This window comes from Nilaparvata lugens, unplaced genomic scaffold, assembly GCF_014356525.2.
Source record: "Nilaparvata lugens isolate BPH unplaced genomic scaffold, ASM1435652v1 scaffold2729, whole genome shotgun sequence".
Lineage (NCBI taxonomy): Eukaryota > Metazoa > Arthropoda > Insecta > Hemiptera > Delphacidae > Nilaparvata > Nilaparvata lugens.
In genome coordinates this window covers 1,831-29,797 of record NW_024090336.1, presented here as the reverse complement: position 1 = coordinate 29,797, position 27,967 = coordinate 1,831, and the positions used below count along the sequence as shown (strand labels likewise).

General features: G+C 35.0%; 1 protein-coding gene across 1 annotated transcript; it reads left to right on the top strand.

Moving 5' to 3' along the window:
* The first annotated feature begins 255 nt into the window (after positions 1-255).
* LOC120355543 (ras-related and estrogen-regulated growth inhibitor-like protein) lies at positions 256-17,219 on the top strand. The gene is made up of 2 exons (XM_039444079.1): positions 256-296; positions 16,055-17,219. Exons 1-2 carry the CDS (start codon positions 256-258, stop codon positions 16,314-16,316), a joined length of 303 nt encoding a protein of 100 aa, XP_039300013.1. The 3' UTR covers positions 16,317-17,219.
* Positions 17,220-27,967: the final 10,748 nt, after the last annotated feature.

The window sequence follows — 27,967 nt, the reverse complement described above, 5'->3', positions numbered from 1 at the left end:
ACTGTAGTATGCCTTTGCACACAGTAGCTTCCGGACGGTTCTCCTGAAGGCGGCCTCATCCAATTGCTTCACACTATTAGGCAGCTTGTTGTAGAATTTCAGGGCTGAAATCCTGTAACTGGCCTGTGATCGGTGGAGGCGTCTCCTGGGGATATCCAACAGCTCACTGCGCCTGGTGTTGTGGCGGTAGATGTCACTACGGGCGGCTAGAGTATGCTGTAACCTCTTGACATACACCAAGCACAGGAGGATGTAATGGCTGAAGACAGTCAGTACACCAAGCGAGAAACAAGGATGTACGTGGAATTTGACTTGTGAGGACACACACGACGGGGGATTTGGGGCGTGTAGAATTATTATATTTCCATTAAAATAATATGAGGAGTTTTAAGTGTGTTCGATTAAAATACAGGAAACAAACAAATTCATTTCATTTTTAAACAAAGTCCAATTTATTGAGTTTAAAAACGGTCATGAGAAAACTTGAAAATGCATGAATTTAGCAAGTTCGAGGTCAAAAATGTGTATACATATATTTTTTAAAGAATCTGTTGCAATATAACTCTCGGCGGGCCGGATAAAATCTATTCGCGGGCCGGATGTGGCCCGCGGGCCGAAGGTTGGAGAGTTCTGCACTACGGGATAGGAGATCCACGAATGAATCATCATCACGTCTCAATTACTAGACTGATTAACTTGAAATTTTGCATATAGATCCTAATCTACATAGGATGTTTATGGGCCTATTTTCAATTCTTCAATATTTCATTACGTCAAGTTTCTAATTAGACCCTTACGGAGCACGGGTTACCTGCTAGTTAGTAATAATTACTATATAGCCTACAGTGAAAATCATCATATAGTAATAGTTATCATACAGAGCGCCCCACGAAGGTGTAACAGTCGAACACCATAGACTGTACCTGAAATTTGCAACAAAAAATGTTCAGTGAAGCTTTCTCATATCGAACTTAGTTTTCGAGATTTATTGATTTTTCGATGTTTTTGAGAAACTTTAAAAATTTTAAGATTCCAAGTCTCTTGGCAACAACAAGAAGTGTTGGGATGAAATGGGCTTGAGAGAAAATACTATGATATTTATTTAAAAAAATAAAAACAATTTAAAAACTTTTAGTACTCTTCTATTAAAATTTGAAGTTTACAATAAAAGGGTGCTGAAAGTTTTCATATTGTTTTTATTGACCAATCAATACACCTTCCAATCTATACAAGACACTGAAATTCCCAAAGAAAAACTCGGAACAAACCTCTTAATGAAAGTGGATGCAGACAAAACAATAAATAAGATACAAAGTGGTCAACTCCAAAAAAGAAACTCAAAACTCCTAAAAAAGGTGGCCTCTTAAACGATCCACTTACTCACCCAATCACACGAACCAGACTTAATTTTTCAAAGTTTATCTTATCGGCAAACAAACCAGAGTTTTGACCCATCTTCTTGTCAATACAAGGCACCAATTCCATTCTGGAATCCCCTTCCAATACCATAGTACTTTCTGATAACGAAACTATTCTATTGGGACGGAATTTGTTCCAATTAAGCGTCCTCCCATTAGCATCCAACAAGAAAAACCTTGTTCGACCTTCAGTGAAAAGCATTCTATCAAACGCCATACGTGTTACTGTTACATTTTATTCGTTCAAGCCAGAGAGGATGATATACTTCACTATACCATATTACTATATTCTAGTATAGTAAACTAGTATTCTGGGTTCCAGACAGTGTAGAAATTCCTCTCCTTTACAATAAACTAAGGAACAAGCTGTTTGATAACAACATATTTGTTGAGACATTCTCCTATTTAAGAACCTTCTCACTACAATAACTATGGAGTTGGTACCACTATCGAATTGTGGTGGTAAGGAATGATTATTGACCGAGCGAAGTGAGGTCTAAGATTCAAGTCGACGGTTTGGCATTTCTCTTAGGGCCGTTTGCACAGTATAGATTGCTAAACTCGATTAAGTTAATCCAGTTTAAGTTAATCAGAAAGTTTAAACTTGTATCGGTTTTCACAGTGCATTTACTAATCCAGTTTAAGTTAAACCAGTTTAGCGTTAAGTTGGTAATAGAATGTCATCATTTATAATATCAGGAAGGCTGATTTTTACAGGAAATTTGTTATTTGCTTACAAAACATCAGTAAATTGAGGTTATGTAGCTACTATTTCCTCCTTCAAAATCCACAGAGCTGTAATCTGTACGGTAATAAAAGTGAAAAGCAATCAAGAAATTCTTCAAAAAATGATGAAATGCGATATTACTATTAGAAACAAACTTTTATTTAGTTGACACCAAAAAATATATTCTAGAATGTAAGATAAAAACCTTATTTTGTTATAAAAATCTACTCAAATCTACTACGGTCTTCCTTGTTTATTATAAATCTCTCAAAAGCAAAATATCTCAGTTATGTGTTATTAAAAACATGTTTTCTAATCAAAGACCACTGATAAAAATTGTCTTATTTCCTATCAAGTGGTTTATTTAATCAAATACTAAATTGGCACTTGCTTTACTTAAGCAAAACCGTTAAAAAAATTCGATGTCATCCCAGAAATTTAAATGATTCGTTTTTCGCCCAATTTTTCTCAGTTCCAAAATTTCCTCGCAGTCATCTTTATCAATCGCATTAGAAACTTCTATCAATTCCTCCATTTTAATTATTATCGTCTACAGAAGCATTGAAAACAACCGTCGAAAAATGATTTACTATTAGCTGTTTCCCCTTCAAATCTTACAGATGTCTAGTTAATCCAAATTATTTGTATAAACCTCCTGTTTTGGAGGTTTAAACTTTCGCAGAGTTTAAACTCAATACAGAGTTTAAACTGATACTGCGCAAACGGAATTTTAGTTTAAACCAAAAAAAAATCCAGATTTGGTTTAAGCTTAAACTTAAACTTAAACTTAAACTTACACTGTGCAAACGGCCCTAAATGTTTAAATGTTTATTATGTTAATATGTTTTTATGTTGCGCATTTACGGCGAAACGCGGTAATAGATTTTCATGAAATCTGACAGATATGTTCCTTCTTAAAATTGCGCGTCGACGTATATACAAGGTTTTTGGAAATTTTGCATTTCAAGGATAATATAAAAGGAAAAAGGAGCCTCCTTCATACGCCAATATTACCGTAAAAATAAGACTATAGAATTATTCATCATAAATCAGCTGTCTAGTGGACTATAATACTACCCGTTCAAAAACATCGAACATCTTGAAAATGTATCTTTCCATCAACGTTAGTAGACATTTGACTATTTATAATACTACCCGTTCAAAAACATCGAAAATCTTGAAAATGTATCTTACCATCAACATTGTAGACAGTTGCAGCAAGACTTGATAACAGTGCTCACACTCACATTCCGTGACGACACGTCACGGTACGATAGGACAGAAAGCTCTAACTATTAATTACTAAATATATTTATTTAGGATTTTTTCTAGACATTTTAAATTGATAAATTATTTATTAATTTTTGAGAAAACATAACAACAGGTCAATGTAACTTACTGAGCGCGAGGTCTACTATTTACAGAACTACTAGTAATACATTAGGTCGATTGAGTAGAAGCTAGCGATTCCTATATCTAAGTAATTCCCAAGCAAATGCTTGGATTCGAGTCAGATGTACTTATTTTATTTATTATAAGATCTTATCTTATTTATAAAGCTAGAACTAACGACTGGAAGCAAAGTCACTTAATTTTAGTTTTTATTCAATTGACACATTATCTGAGTATAGGAAAATATACTTCTGTTAATTTGTACCAGAAAACTACTAGCACACTAGTAGTACACTATAACTTCCATTTATGTATTAGGTCCACATTATGATGGCAGTAGAAAAAGATAGGAGAACAGCGTTACCGATTCTCTGCCTAGCCACTGCCTTCTATATAGGACAGCTGATACCGGTATATCTGATCTAATATTAACTGGACATTCTTGTTTGGAATAATTAATTATTTCATTCGTCATGAGTTGAAATTTTCAAGTCATTCAATAAAACATATTTTAAATAGAATATTTTGTTGATGAATAATATTTCCACATTGTTTAATAACGATCTATCAACGTTGCGGAGGTAGAAGAGGATAGCGCCATCTGCTCTATCGAATGATAGACAAGGATAGCAACATTATTGTTGATCAAATAGCCTCCTCATAACGGGGACCTATTCAGAAGTAGGTAGGTGGGGATTGATTTCATCCGATCCACCTAGTAACTGCTGCCATCTAGTGGCGGAATTTGAAACTTCATCTCGATCAAATTTTGACCAATCAGGAGAAAGTAACTAGGATGGTCGTTTGTAATAATATTGATCTTCATCTTCAATCTTATCTGGAGGGTTAAACGAAACGGTAGGTCAGTTCATTAAGACTCCATATTATTGCGTTAATTTCTTTTATTCATATATCAAATTAATAGTAGTTCTGAGAACAGTAGATCTCGCGCTCAGTAAGTTACATTGACCTATTGTTATGTTTTCTCAAAAATTAATAAATGATTTATCAATTTAATATGTCTAGAAAAAATCCTAAATAAGTATAGACCTTCTGTCCTATCATACCGTGACGTGTCGTCCCGGAATGTGAGTGTGAGCGCTGTTATCAGGTCTGGCAGTTGCAGTCTACAACGTTAATGGAAAGATACTTTTTCAAGATGTTCGATGTTTTTGAACGGGTAGTATTAAAGTCAACTGTCTACTAACGTTGATGGAAAGATAAATTTTCAAGATGTTCGATGTTTTTGAACGGGTTGTATTATAATCCACTAGACAGCTGATTTATGATGAATAATAATTCTAAAGTCTGATTTTTACCGTAATATTGGCGTATGAAGGAGGCTCCTTTTTCCTTTTATATTATCCTTGAAATGCAAAATTTCCAAAAAAAACTTGTATATAAGTCGACGCGCAATTTGAGAAGGAACATACCTGTCAAATTTCATGAAAATCTGTTACCGCGTTTCGCCGTAAATGCGCAACATATAAACATTTAGAGAAATGCCAAACCGTCGACTTGAATAAAGTGCGTACAGATTTACGCGCCGCGAACATGCGATTCACTTTTAATCAGCTGATGCCAAGCTTTTTACATCTGTATCTTACAGTTTCTGTAAAAATACAGATATAGTCAGCTGATTAAAAGTGAATTGCTCATGTTCGCAGCGCGTATATCTGTACGCACCTTTAGACCTCACTTCTCTCGGTCAATTATAATCACAATCACAATATTTATTTATTCAACTATTAATTTCTCCCATCTATCGCCATTTTTATGCAAGGTACATGTATAAAGAGTGAGAAGTGTTTTATTTCATATCCAATTTTATTTTCAATTGTTGTGATGAGATAGCAAATGTTTTCTATTTGGGCACTGCAGGTTGCAAAGTTTGTAACTTCAATCAAATGAATAAATAAATTTGTTATGATGAACAATGAATTAATTAGATAGATCCCCAGATTAACTATTTGACAATTTATAGAGTTCTAAATGAAATTTGGCGCCAGTGAAGGCATATGAACCGAGTTGTAAATTCTTTATTGAAATATAACTGTTACAAATAACGGGTTTCAACAACTACTTCTGTAAAACTATATTTGCGCATCGTAGCGGGACTGTAATTGATTCCAGAGATGCAGATTGCATCTTCCGCTATATATTCTCCACAATATATATTATATATCTGTAGAGGTCCTTAGCAAGAAGGGGTTATACCTATAAATTATTGTATAGGTTCACTTCACACTATAAGTTATCTCCAAGACCTATAACACTGTAAGGTTATTGTAAACTTATGGAAGTACTATATTTACTCGATAATTTATCTTCTATTTATCAAATTCATTTACTGTTCACTCGATGTTTATGTACTCAATTTGTTCATGAAATCTGAGATTACAACACTAAGGTTATTGTGAACTTATAGAAATACTATTTACTTAATAATTTATCTACTATTCATTCAATTCATTTACTGTTCACTCCATGCTATGTACTCAATTTGTTCATGGAACCTGTGATGTTGAGGTAACTGCATAGCAGTGACCTATGGCCTTATTGCAGTCCTTATACCCTCTTTTCCAGTTCTCCCCTGAGACTGGTTTGAGGTGTTAAAAGCTGGCAAGTGGTTGTATATTGTGACAATCTATTGATTCTATGTTGATATCATTCATCTGCAGTATTATCAACTTTCTGTATAACTCATCTCTAAAGCAAATATTATTGTGAATGGGAGAAAATTTCTGTGGCTGCTAAACAGGATTCTATTATACAGAGTGTCTCACCAAGGTTATAACAACCGTTAACCATAGATTCTACTCGTCATTTCTGACAAAAAATGTTCAGTAAACTTTTTTCCTATCGACCTTAGTTTTCGAGATATATCGATTTTTCGATATTTTCAGAATATGCCTACTAACGGTCATTAAATACTCAATAACTCGAAAACTACTGGTCGAATTTCAATTTCAAGGGTATTGTTGGAAAGAGAAAAACATATTTTCAAACAAGATTAATCTAATTTTATCTGTTGTTAGATATTTTGTAGTTTTTTATCAGGGCTTAAATATGAAAAAATGCTTATCTTCAAATTCAAACCGATTTTTCTCGATCTTTCACCGGGTAATTATAGTGGTTTCAATATGTAACTTGATTACCCTCTTAATGATTGCCATTAGTTTTTTTTATTCTGTCATTCATCTACTTTGAATTACTATTCTATGAATAAATTTTGTTGGATCTTGTAAAATTGTATGATTAATATTTTATATAGGATTTAGTCTATGTGCTACAAAAAATAATGCAATAATCAGGTGATTTCACCCTTTTAGGATCACCACTTAATGCATGCTGTTTGTGAATTTCCTCATTTTGAAGGTATTCATTCCAGATATTAGCAGTTTTGAACACTTTATCATGGAACTTACCTTTTGGAATTTATACTCATTCGAAAGCTTATGAAATGGAGAAGTTTTTGAAATATTGAAACCACTATAATTACCCGGAGAAAAATCGGTTTGAATTTGGAGATAAGATTTTTTAATATCTAACCCCTGATGAAAAACTACAAAATATCTAACAACAGATAAAATTGGATTAATATTGTTTGAAATGTTTTTTCTCTTTCCAACAATACCCTTGAAATTGAAATTCGACCAGTAGTTTTCGAGTTATTGAGTATTTAATGACCGGAAGTAGGCATATTCTGAAAATATCGAAAAATCGATATATCTCGAAAACTAAGGTCGATAGGAAAAAAGTATACTGAACATTTTTTGTCAGAAATGTCGAGTAGAATCTATGGTTAACGGCTGTTACAACCTTGGTGGTACACCCTGTATACTAGCAGGTAACCCGTGCTCCGCAAGAGTCTGATTGAAAACTTGACAAACTGAAAAATTGATGTGCTGAAATCTCGAAGAATTTCAAATGAGCCTATTTTGGTAAATATCTTTGGTAAATTAAGAATTTAATAAGCAACATTTCAAATAAATCAGTTCCTAAGCTCAGAAGTGATGAGATAGGCGTCATACGTGAATTTTCCGATCAGAAACTGTTCTGTGAACAGTAGACCTCACGCGGTTTTCTCATCTACAAGTATTATCTGGTATCACCTGTTCATCGGCTTCTCCAGACATCTGTGTAATGCATGCAATGAATAATCCACTTGTCAGCTGATCGATTATGAATAATTCTATAGTCTGATTAATCCTATCTTCAGAGTAGATGATATATAATAGTGATATGGGAGTATGCAAAAATTCATTTTTACTTTCCTTGCCCTTTTACCATAGGTAAGGAAAGTATTGCTTTCCAAAAAAATTTAAGGTACCCCAATTTCATGTTTTCTATACGTTCCATTACTTTCCGTGCCCTATTCTATAGGTAAGGAAGTATTGCTTTCCAAAAAATTTAAGGTACCCCAATTTCATGTTTTCTATACGTTCCATTACTTTCCGTGCCCTATTCTATAGGTAAGGAAGTATTGCTTTCCAAAAAAATTTAAGGTACCCCAATTTCATGTTTTCTATACGTTTCAAGGTCCCCTGAGTCCAAAAACATGATTTTTGGGTGTTGGTCTGTGTGTGTGTGTGTGTGTGTGTGTGTGTGTGTGTGTGTGTGTGTGGTGTGTGTGTGTGTCTGTGAACACGATAACTCCATTCCTAATTAACCGATTGACTTGAAATTTTAAACTAAAGGTCCTTATACAGTACCATGAGGATCCGACAATGAGAAATTCAATAAAATTCAATTCAAAATGGCGGCAAAAATGGCGGATAATGGCTAAAACGCCATGTTTTTCACGGGTTTCTCGAAAACGGCTCTAACGATTTTCTTCAAATTTATACCCTAGATAGCTATTTATAAGCCCTATCAACTGACATGAGCCTCATTTCTGGGAAAATTGCAGGAGCTCCGTAATATTCCTGAGAAGAATGAATTTTGTTAAATTTCTATCACGATTTTCTCAAAAATGACTTGACCGATTTTTTTTCAAATTCATACCCTGTATAGTTATATACCAGCTCTATTAACTGGCATGAGTCTCCTCCCTGAGAAATTAACAGGGGGTCCACCCCATCCTTGAGAAATTTACTTTGTAACCTCCTTCTCGTGCGTGAGGTAGGTAGGTAGGTAGAGCAGTTTATTCAAAATAACACATGTCGATATTTTATTTGTAGAACAGCTGTTTTGACAACTTTCAAAAAATCCTCAAATTTCATAATGCAAACAAAGGAAAATGTACTCTGAACACAATCACAATAGTATAATCGTAGTTTTAATTATTTAGCCGCCAATCGGCATAATGTTATTCCCTAAATTATCCTCGTTAATGAGGCTTATAGATCAATGAGCAAGGAAAGTTGTGTGAGTGTACCACACCAGATTTTTTTGTATAGTAGCGCTCATCGAATTTCCATCTAGGTGTTTACCCTGTTGTCAATATTTACAGTACTGTAGCATAAGTCTTCGGGGTGATTTACAGCATTCAATTGGGATTTTCGTTTAATAATAATTATAATTTTATATCATTGATGGCACCAAAGTTCCGTTCACACCTCTACTCTCACTTTTTACAATACCATGATATGAGTTCACTATCACTTTCACAGATAGAAGGAAGAATTCAAAGATCACCTTCTATACAGCTCAGGAAATAGAAATTCGAGAATTACAACTTTGACTATTCGCTCATAGAGAGACTCTTTGAACCTACGCGTCTTCATTTTTATTTCCTACGCTTGACCTCGACTAGAGAAAGGTTATCAGAAACAACAAAAATGCACTTTGCATAAACGATATCAGGTTTACAAAATATACGTTGGCCAGCTCTATTCTTATGGGAATTCTGTATTGTGAGAATAGAAATGCAGACTTATTCTAATGGAAATTTGGTAGTATCAAATACTGTATTGTGGGAATAGAAATGCAGGGTTGGGTGCCAGCCTATACATTTAAAACACTCATAATATTATTGTATAGTATAACAAGCTCATAATGTATGATTTGCATCATTGAACACTCTCGCCATGCTGAGTTGGGGAAATTCAATAAAAAGGCGGAAATGTTTCAGAGGTAATAAAATTAATAACATACAGCGCGAGAAACATTCAGAAATCGGAAACTATTTCGAGAATGAAAGTGTTTAGTATTTTCTTTCGCATCGGGTGGGCTCACGACTATACTACAACCCACTACTCTACAAGAAGAAGATTAAGAAGAAGAAGAAGAAGAAGAAGAAGAAGAAGAAGAAGAAGAAGAAGACGACAGGAGAAGAAGAAACATCCACTTCCCTCTTTCTCTATCCGTTGTACTAGACTTTGTTCATTCTCATTCACTTTTCATTCTGGAGGCTGTTGTGAAACCGTAATTTTTTGTAAATGTAAACAAGTGAAGTAGCCGGTGCAAATATGCAAACAAGCAGAGTAAACTGAATTGCAATAACAGGGAAAGTTGAGTTAAATCCAGTGAAGTATTTGGCTTGCATACTTGAACTCATTATTACATTATGAGGCTACAAGTTTTTCATTTCAAATTATGATGTTTCGAACACACTGAATCAACTGCACATACATATTATTATTATGGGATGAAATGGATGGTGGGACCTTTATATGAGGTGTTGTAACAAAATAAATTGATCAAGTAGCCTAGACCAAGATCAAGTATCATCAGGTTTTCTATATTTGAAACAAGTTGATGTATAGGTGCCTACAGATATACGCGCCGCGAACATGAGCAATTCACTTTTAATCATCAGATTATATTTGTATTCTTTACAGAAACGGTAAGATACAGATATAAAAAGCTTGGCATCAGCTGATTGAAAGTGAATTGCTCATGTTCGCGGCGCGTATATCTGTACGCACCTTAAAGTGCGTACAGACTGTCGCTCTGCTCCGCAACCGAACGTCACTCCAGCAGAGCGATTGATGATCGACCGGGGAGCAACAGTGGTTCGACCGGGGAACGCGAGAAGATCTAACATCTTCCATAACGTTCATGATGGGTGCGTGGGCGGTGCGACTGTGGTTCGATGGTGGTACGAGGGCGGTACGAGGGAGGAGCGTGCTCGGTGCGGGTTGGTAGCGCGAGTATGTGTACGCAGCTTTATGAATACAAATTGCTCTTACGTGTTCAGTTCCAAGATAGGCTTTTGCTATGATATCAGTTTCTTGGATTAAACTTATTCACAATGGAACATTGCTTCAGCTTCCGTTTCTGCAATGACTTGGTAATGCTACTTATTATAAATGGATTTTAAGGATTTATCTTTCAATAATTATTATTTCCATCTAGCTGTTTACCATGTTGTCAATATTTGCAGTAGCAGAAGTCTTTGGGGTGATTTACAGCATTTGATTGGGATTTTCGTTTAATAATAATTATTCATTGATTAGCATTTCAACAAAAGCAACTATCTATAAATCTATAGATTTATTTTTTATTGAATTTTCATTTCAATATCTCAGTTGGGAGAATGGAGGAATGCCACTTGAAGTCCAAAACTTTAGACCTACTGGAAAAAGAGATGTAGAGAGGCCAAGAAAGAGATGGGTGCCGGTACAGGAATTTTCTCTTCAATAACTCATTTATCCTCGAATTGATGAAGAATTTCCACTTCAATATCTCAGTTATCGACGAATTGATGAGGATTATCAATATTTGTATTTTGATGTAGAAGATTTTATTAATCAATTGATGAAGGTCATAAGATTGGTATAGCCATAGAGGAAAGATAGCAAAAGAAGATATCCTATGGTTTAGTGCTTCTATGTACCAATTTTCAATGTCAACTCAAGCCTACATTCCTAGTAGTTGTTTTTGGTGACATTGTAGCTATGTGACACTGGTAGTCTCTCATACTGTGCCGTTCTTACACTCTCACTCCAACAAAACAGTGATAATAGACAGTAGTCTACAGTAATCGGCTCGAGATAACAAAAAATTGGCTTGAGAATTAAAACATGAACATCCTTTTCCATGGGATATCTCCTTATGCAAACATTTCTCTTCTCTATGGTGTGGGTTAGAAAGTGTAGTTTCTTATTAATGTTCAAATACAGAATTTCGAATCATTCAAGTACATAAGTTTTTGGAATCACTTTCGCTCTCTCACTACTGTATTGTATTTTTTATATTGTCAAAGGGTTGAGGATGGTGCCCAATCAAGCCCTAGATATGTGCTTGAGTGATGGGTGGAAAGACAAAGAGATGAATTCACTCACAGCTCAGAAAAAAGGAGAAACAACTTTGTTCTTTCCTCAGTGCTCACAGTTTTAGGTGAGATCTCGAAAGGGAGATGTCATACTGATAGAGGTGAGAAAAGGAGTTCAAAGAATGTTGCTAAGAGAGAAGAAGAAGAAGAAGAAGAAGAAGAAAAAAAAATGAAGAAGGAGAAGGAGAAGAAGAATAAGAACGAGAGGGAGGAGAAAAAAGAAGAAGACTTGAAAGAAATACACAAATGATAGTGATCCACCCACGCCTTTCTTCAGCTACAACACAAATCAATTTACTTCCTTTATTTATTTACTCCAGACCTTCCTTCCTTCCTTGTTCCTTACCAATCTCGCTCCCTCTCTTTCTCTCTGTCTGTCTGTGTCTCTCTCTTTCTCTTTCTCTCTGTATGTATACTTTCCGAAGAATGGATATTGATATGTCCAAAGCTCCGCCAATTTATGTAGATGCATAACAATATAATTATCTATAGTTATTATATTATAAATTGCTTTTTCCATATCATATACAGTTCAATAGTTATTTTCTTAGCCTATATTATGTAAATTCATCTATAATTTTGCTGTATTGTAAGCTATTGTATATAAGTGTATAAGCCAGTATATATTGTAATCTACATAAATAAAGTACTCAATCAATCAATCAATCAATCAATCTGTCTGTGTCTCTCTCTTTATCCAGTATTGCTAATGTGATCTAGTATAATGTTGATAGCTTAATATATACTAGATTATTTTCTTCGATATTTGTAATTGATCAATACTAGTGCAGAACTGTTAAATAATTATTATTTATCTCATAAGTTTGATTCAATTTTATTGTCAATTTTTGTAAATGTTACCATAGGCAACAGCCTAGTAACAATTATCAATAAATATATCTATCTATCTATCTATCTATCTATCTATCTATCTATCTATCTTTCTTTTCTCTAAGACGTCACTCTCCTGTTCTCTCTCCCACACTCTCTCGCTCCCTCTCTGTCTATCTCTCTCGCTCTTTCCCCCACTCTCTCTTTCTCTCTGATTCTCTCTTCCTATCCCTAATATGCCACTCTCCCGTTGCAGTTACAGAGTGTTGGCTATTGAAATATCGTGAGAGTCGATTATTGTCATGATTATAGTAGAGATGACTGGCGTCATCAACTGTATCAGTGTTCATCTCTTATCGAATTCACTTCATACAGTCACCATTGATTGAGTGATACACTTTAATGCTATATTTATAAGGTATGCTGACAGTGTAAACTGAAAATTCACCTAAATCAAGATTGTGAGATTCATTCAAAATTGTCAGCATTGATTGAGTGGGACACAATGATATTTATCTATAAAGAATTCTGTCAAATCACTTTTTGCTTTTAGAACTGACTGCTAGTCGTTTTTTACTTTCCTTGCCCTATTACCATAGGCAAGGAAAGTATTGCTTTCCGAAAAAAATTAAGGTACCCCAATTTCTAAATTTCTATACGTTTCAAGGTCCCCTGAGTCCAAAAAACTGGTTTTTGGGTATTGGTCTGTATGTGTGTGTGTGTGTGTGTGTGTGTGTGTGTGTGTGTGTGTGTGTGTGTGTGTGTGTGTGTGTATGAGTGTATATGCGTCTGTGTACACGATATCTCATCTCCCTATGAACGGAATGACTTGAAACTTGGAACTTGGAGTCCTTTTACTATAAAGATCCGACACGAACAATTTCGATCAAATGCAATTCAAGATGGCGGCTAAAATGGCGAAAATGTTGTCAAAAACAGGGTTTTTCGTGATTTTCTCGGTAACGGCTCCAACGATTTTGATCAAATTCATACCTAAAATAGTCATTGATAAGCTCTATCAACTGCCACAAGTCCCATATCTGTAAAAATTTCAGGAGCTCCGCCCCATCAATGCAGATAGATTCCTAATTATCAGGCTTCAGATTCAATTGAAACAAAAACAATCAAGTGGAGTAGATTGAGCATGAAAATCTCTACAATTAATGTTCAGTAAAATTTTCACCTAAAATTGAAAATAAGCTTTAAATTCGAAAAAATGTGATTATTCAATTGCAAATAATTGTTGATTCTATTAAATCATTCACTATGAAGAGATAGCAGACCTCATGTGTGTCTCCAGCGTTATTACCCTGTCACCAGCTGGCTCAAATCTTTGAATACTAGACTTGAGATGCGCGGGAACACTAGCGTCAAGTGATAAATTTTCATAACGGCAAGGAAAGTTGTGTGAGTGCGCCACACCAGATTTTTCTAAAAGCAGAAAGTGATTTAATAATAAGCAGTTCGTGATAGAAAACAACATTGAAGAATTCAATTCCGTCAATTCCAAATGAAGATTTCCCAATATCAAGATTGTGAGATTCATTCAAAATTGTCAGCATTGATTGGGTGGAACACATTGATGTAATTTGTGAGGTATGCTGAGACTCTGAAGTAGATCTCACCATGGAGCCGGCTTGCTTTTATCACATGCTGTCAAGTGGATGGGGGGGGACATACCTCTATCAATCTTCAACATCTCAAGAATTCAAAACATCTAAAAATCAGGACATACCTATTACAACAAATCGTTCTTCACATGCATCCGTCCTAGAACTACAATCAATATTGTGAATCATTCCTTGTCAGTTATTGTCGTGAATGGAATAGACTTCCCAACTCTATAAAATGCATTGAGAGCCGAGCGGACTTCATCTTATTTTTGATGGAATATTTTATAAAGAAAATAACTGAATTTGTTCAACCTTGTGTTAAATTGTGATATGTTATTTCTTGAACAACAAAGTTTTAAAATTAATTAAAAATTGTGAATTATTTGAATAGTTTCTTTTTGATTTTGTTAATTTTGGATGTTCAGAGAGATGATTTTTTTTGAATTGAAAATTTGTTCTTGTTTTGACACTTGATATATAAACTTCATCTCTTCTCTCCATTGATGAAATCATGTAATATTCGTGGAAAAATAAAAAAAATAATGAAAAAATAAAAATTCTCCCTGAGTTTTAATTTTATATCTTTCATATTTTTTTTGCAAACTATTCATTGACAAAGAAATGTTCCTGTGAACTAACAGAAATGAATTGACCATATGATTTTGACTTAAAAAATTTTGAAACAGATAATCACGATATCAGTTTAAAATAAAAACAAAAAAGGCAAGCATGTGTAAAAGACTTTGTTTTTTCCCGTTTCCCTAGCAACGAATTCGAATATGATGAAAACCTATTCGTGTCGAGGGGGCGTTCGGTGCTATGCGGTTGCTATTCGGTACCGAATTCAAACCGAATTATCGTTTCACACTTATCGGAATTTGCCGAAAACGAAACGAACCGAATGAATGTGAAACTAGCCTTAGGCTAATTTCACATTCTTTCGGTTCGGTTCGTTTCGTTTTCGGTTCGTTTTCGGCAAATTCCGATAAGTGTGAAACGATAATTCGGTTTGAATTCCGTACCGAATAGAAACCGCATAGAACCGAACGCCCACTTGACTCTAATAAATTTCATCAGGTTTCAATTCGTTGCTAGCAAGTCACTGCTTGACAAATAACTGATCTCCCTTTCATTCATTCCATCCATCATTCAATTTTTCAAATCTCATCTTCATGTTACATGAGGCAAAATTGTAACGTGATACAAATTTTCGGTTCTAAATTCAAAATTTTGTAAATTTGGCCTAGTGTTTTTGGGTTTTGTTTCGGTTTTGTAAAGGTTTGGACTTTTTAACATCAAAAAGAACTTCATTTCGAAGTGAAAAGTGTAAATTTGAAGTATTGTACTCACTACAACCTTAGTTTCCGGTTCCCCATTAGGGAACTTTGGACTATATACGGCGAGGTGGAACTACACTTGGGTCTCCCCAACATTCAAAGCCATTCGCTAATTATAATCATAATAATGTTACATAATACCATAGAGAAACAATAGCTTGAATAGATATCCCATGGTATAGGGCGTTTATGTCGCAACTTTTACTGTTATCTCAAGCCGATAGTCCACGTATTTCTTTCCCAAAAAGGTGTGTGACACTGGTAGTCTCTCATATTGTGCCGTTTATACACTCTCACCCGGCCAAAACAGTAAAAATCTACAATAATCGGCTTGAGATAACAGTAAAAGTTACGACATGAACGCCCTATACCATGGGATATCTACTCAAGCTATTGTTTCTCTATGATTATAAGTTACATATCATCTCATTCCAATATTGGAATGTATTTGTGAATATTTTGTATTAATTTCGAGTGAATAAATTTTATTTGTAATGAATTTGTTTTGTTTGCAGGAAAGTTTGCGTGGACGCAGGCCAAGAGTTGTCGCTCCGCTATGGTTGTCAGTTCTACGAGGTGTCGGCGGCCGAAAGCTACGCAGGCGTGTCGCTCGCGTTCCAGTCGCTGCTACGCGAGGCACGCAGCGTGCAGCTGTTGAGAGCGATGCCCATCCGACGCAAGCTGGGCGTCAACTCTGTCTCCAAAGTGCTCGGCACGATTTTCGGACAGAATAAGAGCCGAGATCGCGGCAAGAAACGACCCTCGCTGTCTATATGACATCGTGCAAGTTATGAACTGTGAAAATTTGAAGAACAGTTTTATTGATCGAGTTGAATACAGTTAAAAAGTAGAAAAAAACCTTCATAGATAGAGTTGAAAACATTTATCGATCAGAGAAACACTTTTATTGATTGAGTTGAATACAGTTATATGACCTCGTTCATAATGAACTGTGGAAATATGGAAAACACTTTTATTGATTGAGTTGAATACAGTTATATGACCTCGTTCATAATGAACTGTGAAAATATGGAAAACACTTTTATATATTTCGATTGAATACAGTTAGAAATCTGAAAACCCCATTATAGATCAAGTTGAACACAGTTATATTTCTATTGATCGAGTTGAATAGAGTTATAGATCGGAAAGACACCCTCATAGATCGATTGTACACAGTTTTAGATCAAGAAAACTGATATAAATCGATTCAAATACAGTGTTTTAGATCGATAACAATGTGATGAGATGTAAATTAACCTCCATAAGGCCGATAAAAATATGTTTATACATAAATTTTCACGTAAAGACGAACCAAAGTATAAAAAATACTTTTATATAGCGTGTTTAACTCAGTTGTAGGTCTAGATGCTGAAACAAATAATATTGTATAATGCATAAATATATACTATGTACTATATATTCATATTGTATTGCATTTTGAGCAAGTGAAATAAAATTTATTCTATTCTATTCTAAATTTGATCGGATTTGATTGAATGATTCAGCAATATCGAAATAGTTTGATCCCGAATGCCCGGTTGTATTCATCAAACTAAATCTAACTAAATAAAATTGTTTGTATTTCAAAATGCATAGTATATACATATTATATAGTCGATAATACAAGAATAATTTTGAAAATAAATCGTCAAAGACGATACATCGAAGCAGTACGGACATAGGATACAGAATTTATATTGAGATATAATATCTTCTTAAAATGTATTTATAAAATAGAATTATATAGTACCCTTTGAAATTAATAAGATAAATAACGCAACTAGTGTCACCTGGTCATATGGAACATGTATATGAATCTCATATATCAGTATAGATCTCATATTGATCAGGATTTTAGAGTTTTTCAATTAAAAGCCCGCCGTTCCTCATCGTGCTTACACTAGTTGTTATAATTTGTAATCTTATGCCCGGTTTCACCAACCTTGATCAAATATAGCCTAGCCATAGTCAATTAGACCATAGTCAAAATTTGATCACTCGTTCGAACATACAACTGTTCCACCAACCTCGGGATTGATCAAAACTCCGTCGGTCAAATCTGGACATGGTCAACTCTTGTAGCTGTACTTTTCTGAAGTTGGCCAACATGTTTGCTGGCTTGCTATTGGCTACATCTGATTTTGATGAATGGAAATTACTGAGATATTGCAATGATGCGAATGCTAATGAATAATTAATTATTATCAAACGAGAATCCAAATCAATTGCTGTAATATAGTAAATATAGTAACACCCCATGATACTTATATCAGTTTTGCTGCTCATATTCAGAGGGTAATTTGCGCTGAATGCCCTTTTTTCTTTACCGTCAGGCCGTCAAAAATTCAGATTAATGTAATTTTTTCTGTAATTACTGTACTGATTTCTCTTCATATTCATTATTTCGGGGCGGGCCCACTGGGCCCCCTTCTTATATACGCTCCTGGCACAGACATCAGACACACATTTTGTATAGTCGCACATCTATAATAATATTTTAAATATGAATTGAATACTCTCGTACAAAGAGATTCACAAATCACCATCAATTTTGACAATTTTTTACTTTCTTGCCCTACTACCATAGTTAAGGAAAGTATTGCTTCCAAAAAAAAATTAAGGTACCCCAATTTCAAGTTTTCTATACGTTTCAAGGTCCCCTGAGTCCAAAACATGATTTTTGAATGTTGGTCTGTGTGTGTGTGTGTTGTGTGTGTGTGTTGTGTGTGTGTGTGTGTGTGTGTGGTGTGTGTGTTGTGTGTGTGTGTGTGTGTGTATGTCTGTGAACACGATAACTCCATTTCTAATTAACCGATTGACTTGAAATTTTAAACTTAAGGTCCTCATACCATGAGGACCCGACAATAAGAAATTCAATAAAATTCAATCCAAGATGGCGGAAAAAATGGCAGATAATTACTAAAAAACCATGTTTTTCACGATTTTCTCAAAAACGGCTCTAACGATTTTCTTAAAATTTATACCATGGATAGATATTTATAAGTTCTATCAACTGACATGAGTCTCATTTCTGGCAAAATTGCAGGAGCTCCGTAATATTCTTGAGAAAAATGGCGGATAATCACTAAAAAACCATGTTATTCACGATTTTCTCGAAAACGGTTCTAACGATTTTCTTCAAATTCATACCATGGATAGCTATTTATAAGTTCTATCAACTGACATGAGACTCATTTCTGGCAAAATTGCAGGAGCTCCGTAATATTCTTGAGAAAAATGGCGGATAATCACTAAATAACCATGTTATTCACGATTTTCTCAAAAATAACTTGACCGATTTTTTTTCAAATTCATACCCTGTATAGTTATTTATCAGCTCTATCAACTGGCATGAGTCTTCTTTCTGAGAAACTGATGGGGGTCCACCCCCATCCTTGAGAAATGGATTTAGTAACCTCCTTCTCGTGCATGAGGTAGGTAGGTAGCGCAGTTCATAAAAAGAACACATAGTCGAGATATTTCATCTGTAGAACAGCTGTTTTAACGACTTTGAAAAAAACCCATAGAATTTCACAATTTACACAAGGGAAAAAGTACTCTGAAAAAAATTATACATACACATACACAGAAGTCTGTTCGTTGTTTCAAATATGAGCAAGGAAAGTTGTATGAGTGTACCACACCAGATTTTTATTATTGACAATCTTTTATTTCAATAATTTCGAAGTGTACTGTAATTCTATTTTATAAATATAATAAGATATAATAATAATGATATCGAGTGACCTGGCTGGCTCAGGTCTGGTGTCAGAGTTTTCAGATCGCAACTGATCGTATATCGAGATGAATATAGTAGAGAATGATCACGAAATAATAGAGAGAATCTCCCTTCAAGTCTAGCTTTCATCTAAACAACTAGTGACGACTTTAACCTACTCCAACACTCATGATAATAGACGTCCCATTCATGGTAATCTCAGTGGAGCATCAGTTCTTACTTCCTGACAAGTGATTCTAATTTATGACTGGAGTAATAGTCACTCCCTGAAAGATGATCAAGTTACTACAAGTTTTGTAATAAGTTGACTCTTCAAACCTACTCTAAGTTTTGTTATCTTCTAACTTTACTCGACTCCCACCCACCCAGAGAATATAGAATGTAGTGTATAAAATGTAATACATTCCATATACTATCTGAACCCAACCCTCTGGTAATGTGATACCTATAGTGAAAGGTCCACGTTATAATGGCAGTGGAGAAAGATAGGAGAGCAACGTTGCCGATTCTATGTCTTGTCAATGCATTCTATGAAGGGTAACTGATACCGGTTTAATGATCTAATATTAAATAATCGAATATCATCTAGTATAAGATAGATAGATAGTATTATCTAGTATTAGATCTATAGATCTAATATAGGTATTATCTAATATTAATATTCTCGTTTAAAATAATCAATTATATTTTATTAAGCAAGAAATTATATTTTTCATTATGAATTTTCATACCCAAGATTATTGCAATCAGAAACAATCTGGCAACAGAGCGAAGCGAGAAAGAGATAGCGCTTTAACCTTTATTAAATGATAGACAAGGGTAGCAATACAATTGCTAATTAAACACTGCCATTATAACGTGAACCTCACTATAGGTACTGAGGATTGGAATGCACTGTATTTAGGCTTTAAGTTAACATTCCAGAGCCCGGTTCCACAAAGCCGGTCAAATTTTAACCGCGATTAATTCCACGAGAACCAGTCAGAGAAGGCGTTCGGCTTAGTGTTTGTTGATAAGATAAAATGATAAAATTATTGTTTCTCTGTCATTTGCGTTATTTAGTCGGCTGAGTGCCAGTTGCACAAAAGCCGGTTAAACTTTAACCGTGATTAATTCCTCGAGACCAATCAGAGAAGCCTTCATTCCAAAAACGCCTTCTGTGATTGGTTCTCGTGAAGTTGATCAAGGTTGAAATTTAACCGGCTTTTGTCCAACCGGGCCTGAGAGTGATGAAAGTCTGTATTACTCTTCGTGAATAACTGTTATTTTCTCAATCAGGAATACTTGTTTGGTCTGGAATTTATTGATCAACTTATTCTTCAATTCATTTCATCTCACTGATTGATACTATTAATATAACCTTCTACCCCTTAACAGTTTTGATAGATTATCAAAATGAATCTATCTTATGTAACCAGTATCATTGAATTTGATCGAAGATTCTACTTCGATTAATTAGAATGTAAACTGAACAAGAATCTGATTGTCTGAGGCTCAGTTGTACAAAAGCCTATTGAGATCTAACCGTGTATAAAAGCCACGAGAACCAATTATTATAGATACCTTCTTTACAAAAAAGCTCCTCTGATTGAAGAGACTTGAAATGTTGTCAAAAAATCCACTCTATTTCAATAAAAATAAAGAGTTCCAGAGCATCAATATTCACGCTACAAACTTCTCTGATTGGGTTTTGTGGCATTAACTATGATTATATAACAGGCATTGTGCAACCGGGCTATAGAATTTCAGACCGTGGATTCTCGGAAAATCATAGCCGAAAATACATGTTTCATTTTTGTATATACGTGTAATTAACATGCCATATTATTTCTAAGTTGGATGTATAGTTATAGTATGTAGGTCATTTTCCATTGATGTACGGTAGAATTCAAAAAGCTTGGCAGGAGTCATTGTGCAGGATACAGTTTGTCCTCCTATTTTGCTACTACTGACAATATTTATGTGAACCGTCCTGGAGATTATTGCTCCCTAATAACTGCCATTTAAACGATAAGTTAGAGGTATTATTAATAGATAATAGAATGACAGGTAGATAAACGGAGCTTGTCAAATACATGATGATGTGTGTAGAGATTAGACCAGTTATAAAACTGGTAGGTACTGTGTAGGTAACTACATGTGTTCGCCAAGCTATGTGCCAACACACATTGATTCTCGGACGCTCGATTATTTCCCTAAAAATGGTCCTTATGCATTCTATTGGATTGAGAGAAACTTGACAAACATCAAGGATGTGAGCATCTGAATTTGAGAATCTACTTTGTGAAAATAATTAAGAAGGAACTAAAAATTACGTGAACAACTACAAGACTCAACCTGTTTCCGACTATGTGTGACCTTATCTAAATTTGGGAGAGGAATGGCACAAGGTTACCTTATTTTTTCTCTCCCTATTATTTTGATGATGTACTTGTTGTATGGATCAATGGAGAAAAATAATAATAATAATACTAGTAGTTCTGTGAACAGTAGACCTCACGCAGTATTCTCATCCACAAGTACCAGATGTCAACTGTTTTAAATGTTAACAAACTCGGTTCACGTTTGAATTTGTATTTCATATATGATATAATTCATCCAGTTCCGTGATGATCTTTCCATCTGATGTAAATTATTTTTTTTAAATCAAAAATATTATAATTTCTCCAGCATTATTTAGTTCATTTGTTTATTTTTATTCACCTATTGAATTAGTTTTTTCGAATGTGAGAATATTGATACTGATGGGCACGCATAATAATACCATGACTGCAAAACAAAATATTGAAACCAAAGACCTTGAAGCTGCGATTAGACCAAATTTATTTAAAAAATGGTTATAACTTAATCCTTTTAGATTATATTAGATTGAACATAACTTTTCATACACATGATGAACATATGTGTTTGTCAACTTCCGTTCAATCTAATAGAATCTATAAGGATTAAGTTATAACCATTTTGTTAATAACTTTGGTGTAAACCCAGCTTAAATATGCATACCTCTTTAATGTCTTTGATTGAAACTATCGACCTTGTACGAATACAGTAATAGACTGGCTTCCCCACACATCTGTGAAATCACTTGTCAGCTGATTTATGATGAATAATTCTATAGTTTGATTTTTACTCTAATATTGGCGTATGAAGGAGGCTTCTTTTTCCTTTTATATTATCCTTTAAATGCAAAATTTCGAAAAACCTTGTATATACGTCGACGCGCAGTTTAAAAAGGAACATACCTGTCAAATTTCATGAAAATCTTTTACCGCGTTTCGCCGTAAATGCGCAACATATAATAAACATATAAGCATTCAAACATTAAGAGAAATGCCAAACCGTCGACTTGAAACTTAGACCTCACTTCGTTCGGTCAATTAATAACATCATCTGTTTAATCTGATAGAATTCGTAAGGACGGCGAAAAATCTAACATCCTAAAATCAATGTGTGTGTAACTGGCTAAATAGAATTTATAAGGAAGGCAAAAGTCCGACGTCCAAAACTCGATGTGACTGTGAATAGACTTGTTGAGTAAATGTAAACATCAATGAAAGGCTGTGTATTTGTATGAATATAGATGATGATCCAAATTATTTTTGTATTCCATGAGGAATAATAGAATGACTTTTTTATTTGTTGACGACACGAAGTTTGGACATAATGGATAATGAAAACTCATAACATAGGCTATAGAATATTTTTTCTATCATGCATTCGAATTCCATTATTATATATGCAATGCATTTTGATCAGAAGTGAAATCTTGGAGTGTATATGTATAATTATGTTTGTTTTTATGCAGAATTCTTATGAGAAATTTAGGCTATTTCAATATATTTGGTCAAGAATAAAGTCCATTTGAATGGAGTTGAAAATTATGAACTGATTGAGGAACGGAAAGTGGTTGATTGGTTGATTAAGGAAGGAAAATCATTGAAAAATGGTTGGAGACCACAATTTTTCAAATTTTTGATAAGCCTAGCCTTATATGCAAAAGATCTCATTTCTAGGGCTATCTGCTACAAATATAGCACGTTATTTGAAAATTTCACCTCAAATTCCGAATTATTTAGAAAGCAAGGCCCGCTTCCAAGGAAACTCACTTAATAAATCTAACAGACCATTGAATCTATAGGTTTCATAATTCAAACTTTTTTATTACTCCTAGTAGCTCAGAGAGTATTTCAATCATAATAGAATATCTCAATAACGAGGATAAAGGATGATAATATTATAGAGAGAAGAATACTATTATTCGTTTTTTATCTCTTTTCTGTATAGGGCTACTTGTAATATAAATATAAAGAAAATAAAAATCTCAGTACCCTTTTTTGAAATATTTTATCACAACCTACAAAAATAAAATATTTGTGATAAAATATTCCAAAAAAAGGGTACTGAGCTTTTTATTTTCTTTATATTATATTATTCGTTTGTCTCTGATAATATTCAATGATATTACTATCATACATCAATCTATAGAGCTCCTCTCCTAGCCAAATGGAATTAATCAATAATTCATTCTCCTACACAGTAATGAATTGTGGAAAAATCAGTATTTCACTACTACATTTTGATACAGACAGACGGCGCCAGATAGGGTAACAAGGACTTGAGGTACAATATCGTATGGTAAGGTAAAGGAACTGGGCTTCACGGAACTTGGAAGTAACTTCCCTCACCCTGCGTGAGCTAATTATCTACTCAGTCGTGGTAGAGATCAACTCCATGATAATAACTTTCCATCTCTCTTCCACATTTCCACTTCTAATTAATTGAATTTACTTACTTGAAAATCGGGGATCGCAATCTAATTTGTTGATAAGACATACGGCTTTCCAAAGTTTAGTTCAAGTTCAACATTTAGTTCTCTGTTTGCAGTAATTGCTTTATGTTTAGTGTTACAGTTTTCAAATTCTGAAATTTATTCTCAGCTTGAATGGAACAGGTTTAACTAACAAGTGTTTCCTCCAACAGATTGCAGAACAACGAATCTACAAAAAAATAAAATTTACAATTCTCAAATTTGTCAAATCTAATTTGGTGATGAATTGACTCCTTCTCCTGATAATTTCTACCCCGATTAAAGTAACTCCACAAAAGCGATCGTCATTATTTCGGAAAATACCTGTGCGAGCCGTTCATGCAATTTACAACCTTTATAGAACGCCTATCATTAGTGTTGTATGTTATAATTCAGCTAGCGTCGCGTCTTGTTATATTTCAGTGGTGCCAGTAAGATGTGTATACGTAGTGTAAGTGTCCGGTAACGTATACTTAGATAAACGCCGGACATAAACCTGACCAGTCTCATCGGGTAAGAAGGCTATCACACAGAAATTACTCTTGTCCAATCACAGGACCGGCGCCGTACCAGTTCAATGGAATGTTTGGTTTGCTCTCCGATAAAAATTATTGGACTAGACATATCAATTGACTTCGTCAATGGTGGGAGGGTAAAGGTTGGTATGAATGATAGGTGCATCTCAAATAGTACTCTTCTTCAGAAGATTTAAAAAAAATTATATTATAACTAGTAGTTCTGTGAACAGTAGACCTCGCGTAGTTATAAACCGTATACTGTCCATCAGAGTAAATCCTGTCTGTATGTCGTGTTGGCGAGATATCGGTGTGAAAACGGCTAATAGCTGTTCGGGTTGGTGTATCAAAAATGCTAACATCAAAAGCTAATGTCTTTCAAGACATACTGGCAACGCAACAGGACAGCCTGAGTTCAAAGCAGAGAAAGTTCGAGAGACAATACTATGTTATTTTAGTTATTAATTGCATGCGCTATTGCAAGCAATCAATAGTTCATTTAATACTGCATAAACATTGCATTCAATGAGGCATGCAATTGATAGTCTACACAGCTGCTGATTTTTCACCAAGTTACATTGAGATATTGCATTGCATGCGTCATGGCATGCAATTTCTAATTCACTCGACAGCTGATTTATGATGGATAATTCTATAGTCTGATTTTTACTCTAATATTGGCGTATGAAGGAGGCTCCTTTTTCCTTTCATATTATCCTTGAAATGCAAAATTTTCAAAATCCTTGTATATACGTCGACGCGCAATTTAAAAAGGACCATACCTGTCAAATTTCATGAGAATCTATTACCGCGTTTCGCCGTAAATGCGCAACATAATAAACATATAAACATTCAAACATTTAAACATAAAGAGAAATGCCAAACCTTCGACTTGAATCTTAGACCTCACTTCGCTCGGTCAATAAGAAACAACTGAGAGAGACATGAAAAAGAATTGGAGTTTTCCAGACTCTATTATACATGCAGCTTACATGTCTATTTTACCTATGCAGGCAACGCATCACACGGCGACTGCTGAGACCTGGCTGGATGTGGCTGCTGTTGGTGATGCAAGTTTAGTTGCTCACCATGGACAACTATCTGTCCCTGGAATTTCTAAACATGATTTAATATTTTGTGCCTACCGACTGCATCCTCCAAAACCCAAACAGGAGTTCATCACCTACAGGAATTACAGATATCTTGATATGAATTCTCTTCTGTTGGATGCTGCCTCAATCCCATGGTATGAAGTTGTCCTAACTGCCAACGTGGATGAAATGATTGAAAAATTGAATACTTTTTGTTGGTCCTATATGACACACATGCTCCTTTAGTTACCAGGAGAGTTAACAAAAAACCTGCTCCTTGGTTTGGTCCAGAGATTCGTGAGATGCAGAAAGTGAGAGACTCTGTCTTCCGTAGAGCCAAACGTTCTAAATCAGCAGCTGACTGGGCAGAATACAAACGACTGAGAAATAAAACTCAGCAGGAGATCAGGAATGCCAAGGTGAGGTTCTATTACCAGTCACTCTCACAACGGCAGCCTACTAGAACTCTTTGGTCAAAGTTGAAAAATCTTGGTATTGGTAAGTCACAAATTAAACATAATATTCCTTTCATCTTGGATGATATCAATAGACATTTCACCAATGTGCCTGTTGATCTGACTGGTGCTCATGACTACCTTAATGCTCTTTCGGCTACTCCTCGTGCTGCTCCTGATCAGCGGTTCTCTTTTGCTCCTGTCACTGAAACTGATGTATTCAGAGTGGTTACAGAGATGTCAAGCAATGCCGTGGGAGTTGATTGTGTTCCAATTAAATTTCTAAAAGATACCCTACCTTTTACCCTGTCTGTTCTCACCATAATTTTTAATGAATCTTTGGCTTCTTCAACTTTTCCAATGATTTGGAAGTCAGCTTTGGTTTCTCCTCTCCCTAAATGTCCTTCCATAAAATCATTTTCTGACTTGAGGCCAATCAGCATTCTTCCTGCTATGGATAGAGGACAGGCAACTATACTCACACTATTTGATTTTTCAAAAGCTTTTGATTGCGTTTACCATCCCCTACTCCTTCTGAAATTGAAAAATCTTGGCTTTGAAGAGATTTGTGTCAAATGGGTCGAATCCTATCTATCTAATCGCCGGCAGTGTGTCAGAGCCAATAATGAGATGTCATCATGGAGAGATGTTACCCGCGGAGTCCCTCAAGGCTCAGTACTTGGGCCTCTGCTGTTCTCTATTTACATTGATGACATCACCAAGTGTATAAAAAACAGTAGGTGTCATCTCTACGCTGACGATTTGCAAATCTATAGGCATTTTGCTGTTGCTGACTCTGATGCATGTGTGGAGCTGATGAACGCTGACATTGATGCTATAAGTAGCTGGGCATATAATCATGGCTTGAAATTGAATGAGGGGAAAACGAATAGCATCATTGTTGCTCACAGCCGTTTGCAGACAAGACTCCAGGTGCAAAATGTTCCAAAGCTGACATTGAATGGTGTTGAGCTGGAATACCAGGACAGGGTTAAAAATCTAGGTCTCATTATAAATAAAACTCTGTCATGGATTGACCAGGTGGAACTTGTCTGCAAAAGAATATTCTCCTGCATTTACAGTTTGAAAAGGTTTGCCCTATTTCTACCACAGAATATAAAAATCATGCTGGTCAAAACTCTCGTTATGCCTCATTTTAATTATTGTGACACTGTAATAAATGACATGACTGTGGAGCTCTCAGACAGATTGCAGCGTGCTCAAAACTATTGCATAAGATTCATTTTTAATTTAAGGCGATTTGACCATGTTTCAATTTTCTATAATGAGCTATCACTTTTAAAATTAACTGAACTCCGTACCTTGCACATCCTAACACTCCTTCATTCCATAATTAAAACGAAATCTCCTTCCTATCTGTCTGAGAGCTTCAAGTTTCTGTCTGAGGTCAGTGTGCGAGCAACTCGTCGTGGGGACTCACTGCTGTCTTTTCCTATATACAGGACAGCAACTTTCGAAAAGTCGTTTACCATCACGGCATGCAGACATTGGAACAATCTTCCCGATGAGATTAGGAGTATTGAAGGACGTGCTCGCTTTGGGGTGGAGGTCAGGCGGCTGTTATTGGCGGGTCTGCGGGGGTAGTGCGATGGTGGCTAGTTGCGATGCAATTTGTGGGCTGTGTGAATGTTGTATGAATGATTTTTGCTGAATTTTCTTTGTATCAATGTTGTTCATTTCATTTACACTTAGAATAATGGCGCTTGGAGAGTTGAAACAAGTTGTGTTTTATAACAATTCTATACAAGCACAACTATATAAAAGACAACTATACAAAACTGACTACTAGTAATAAAA

Bases quoted from the DNA above. Each gene is read 5' to 3' on its own strand.
- LOC120355543 (XM_039444079.1), top strand. From the start codon at position 256: ATGGCTGAAGACAGTCAGTACACCAAGCGAGAAACAAGGAT. The intron at 297-16,054 runs GTACGTGGAATT...TTTTGTTTGCAG, and splicing joins ACCAAGCGAGAAACAAGGAT to GAAAGTTTGCGTGGACGCAG.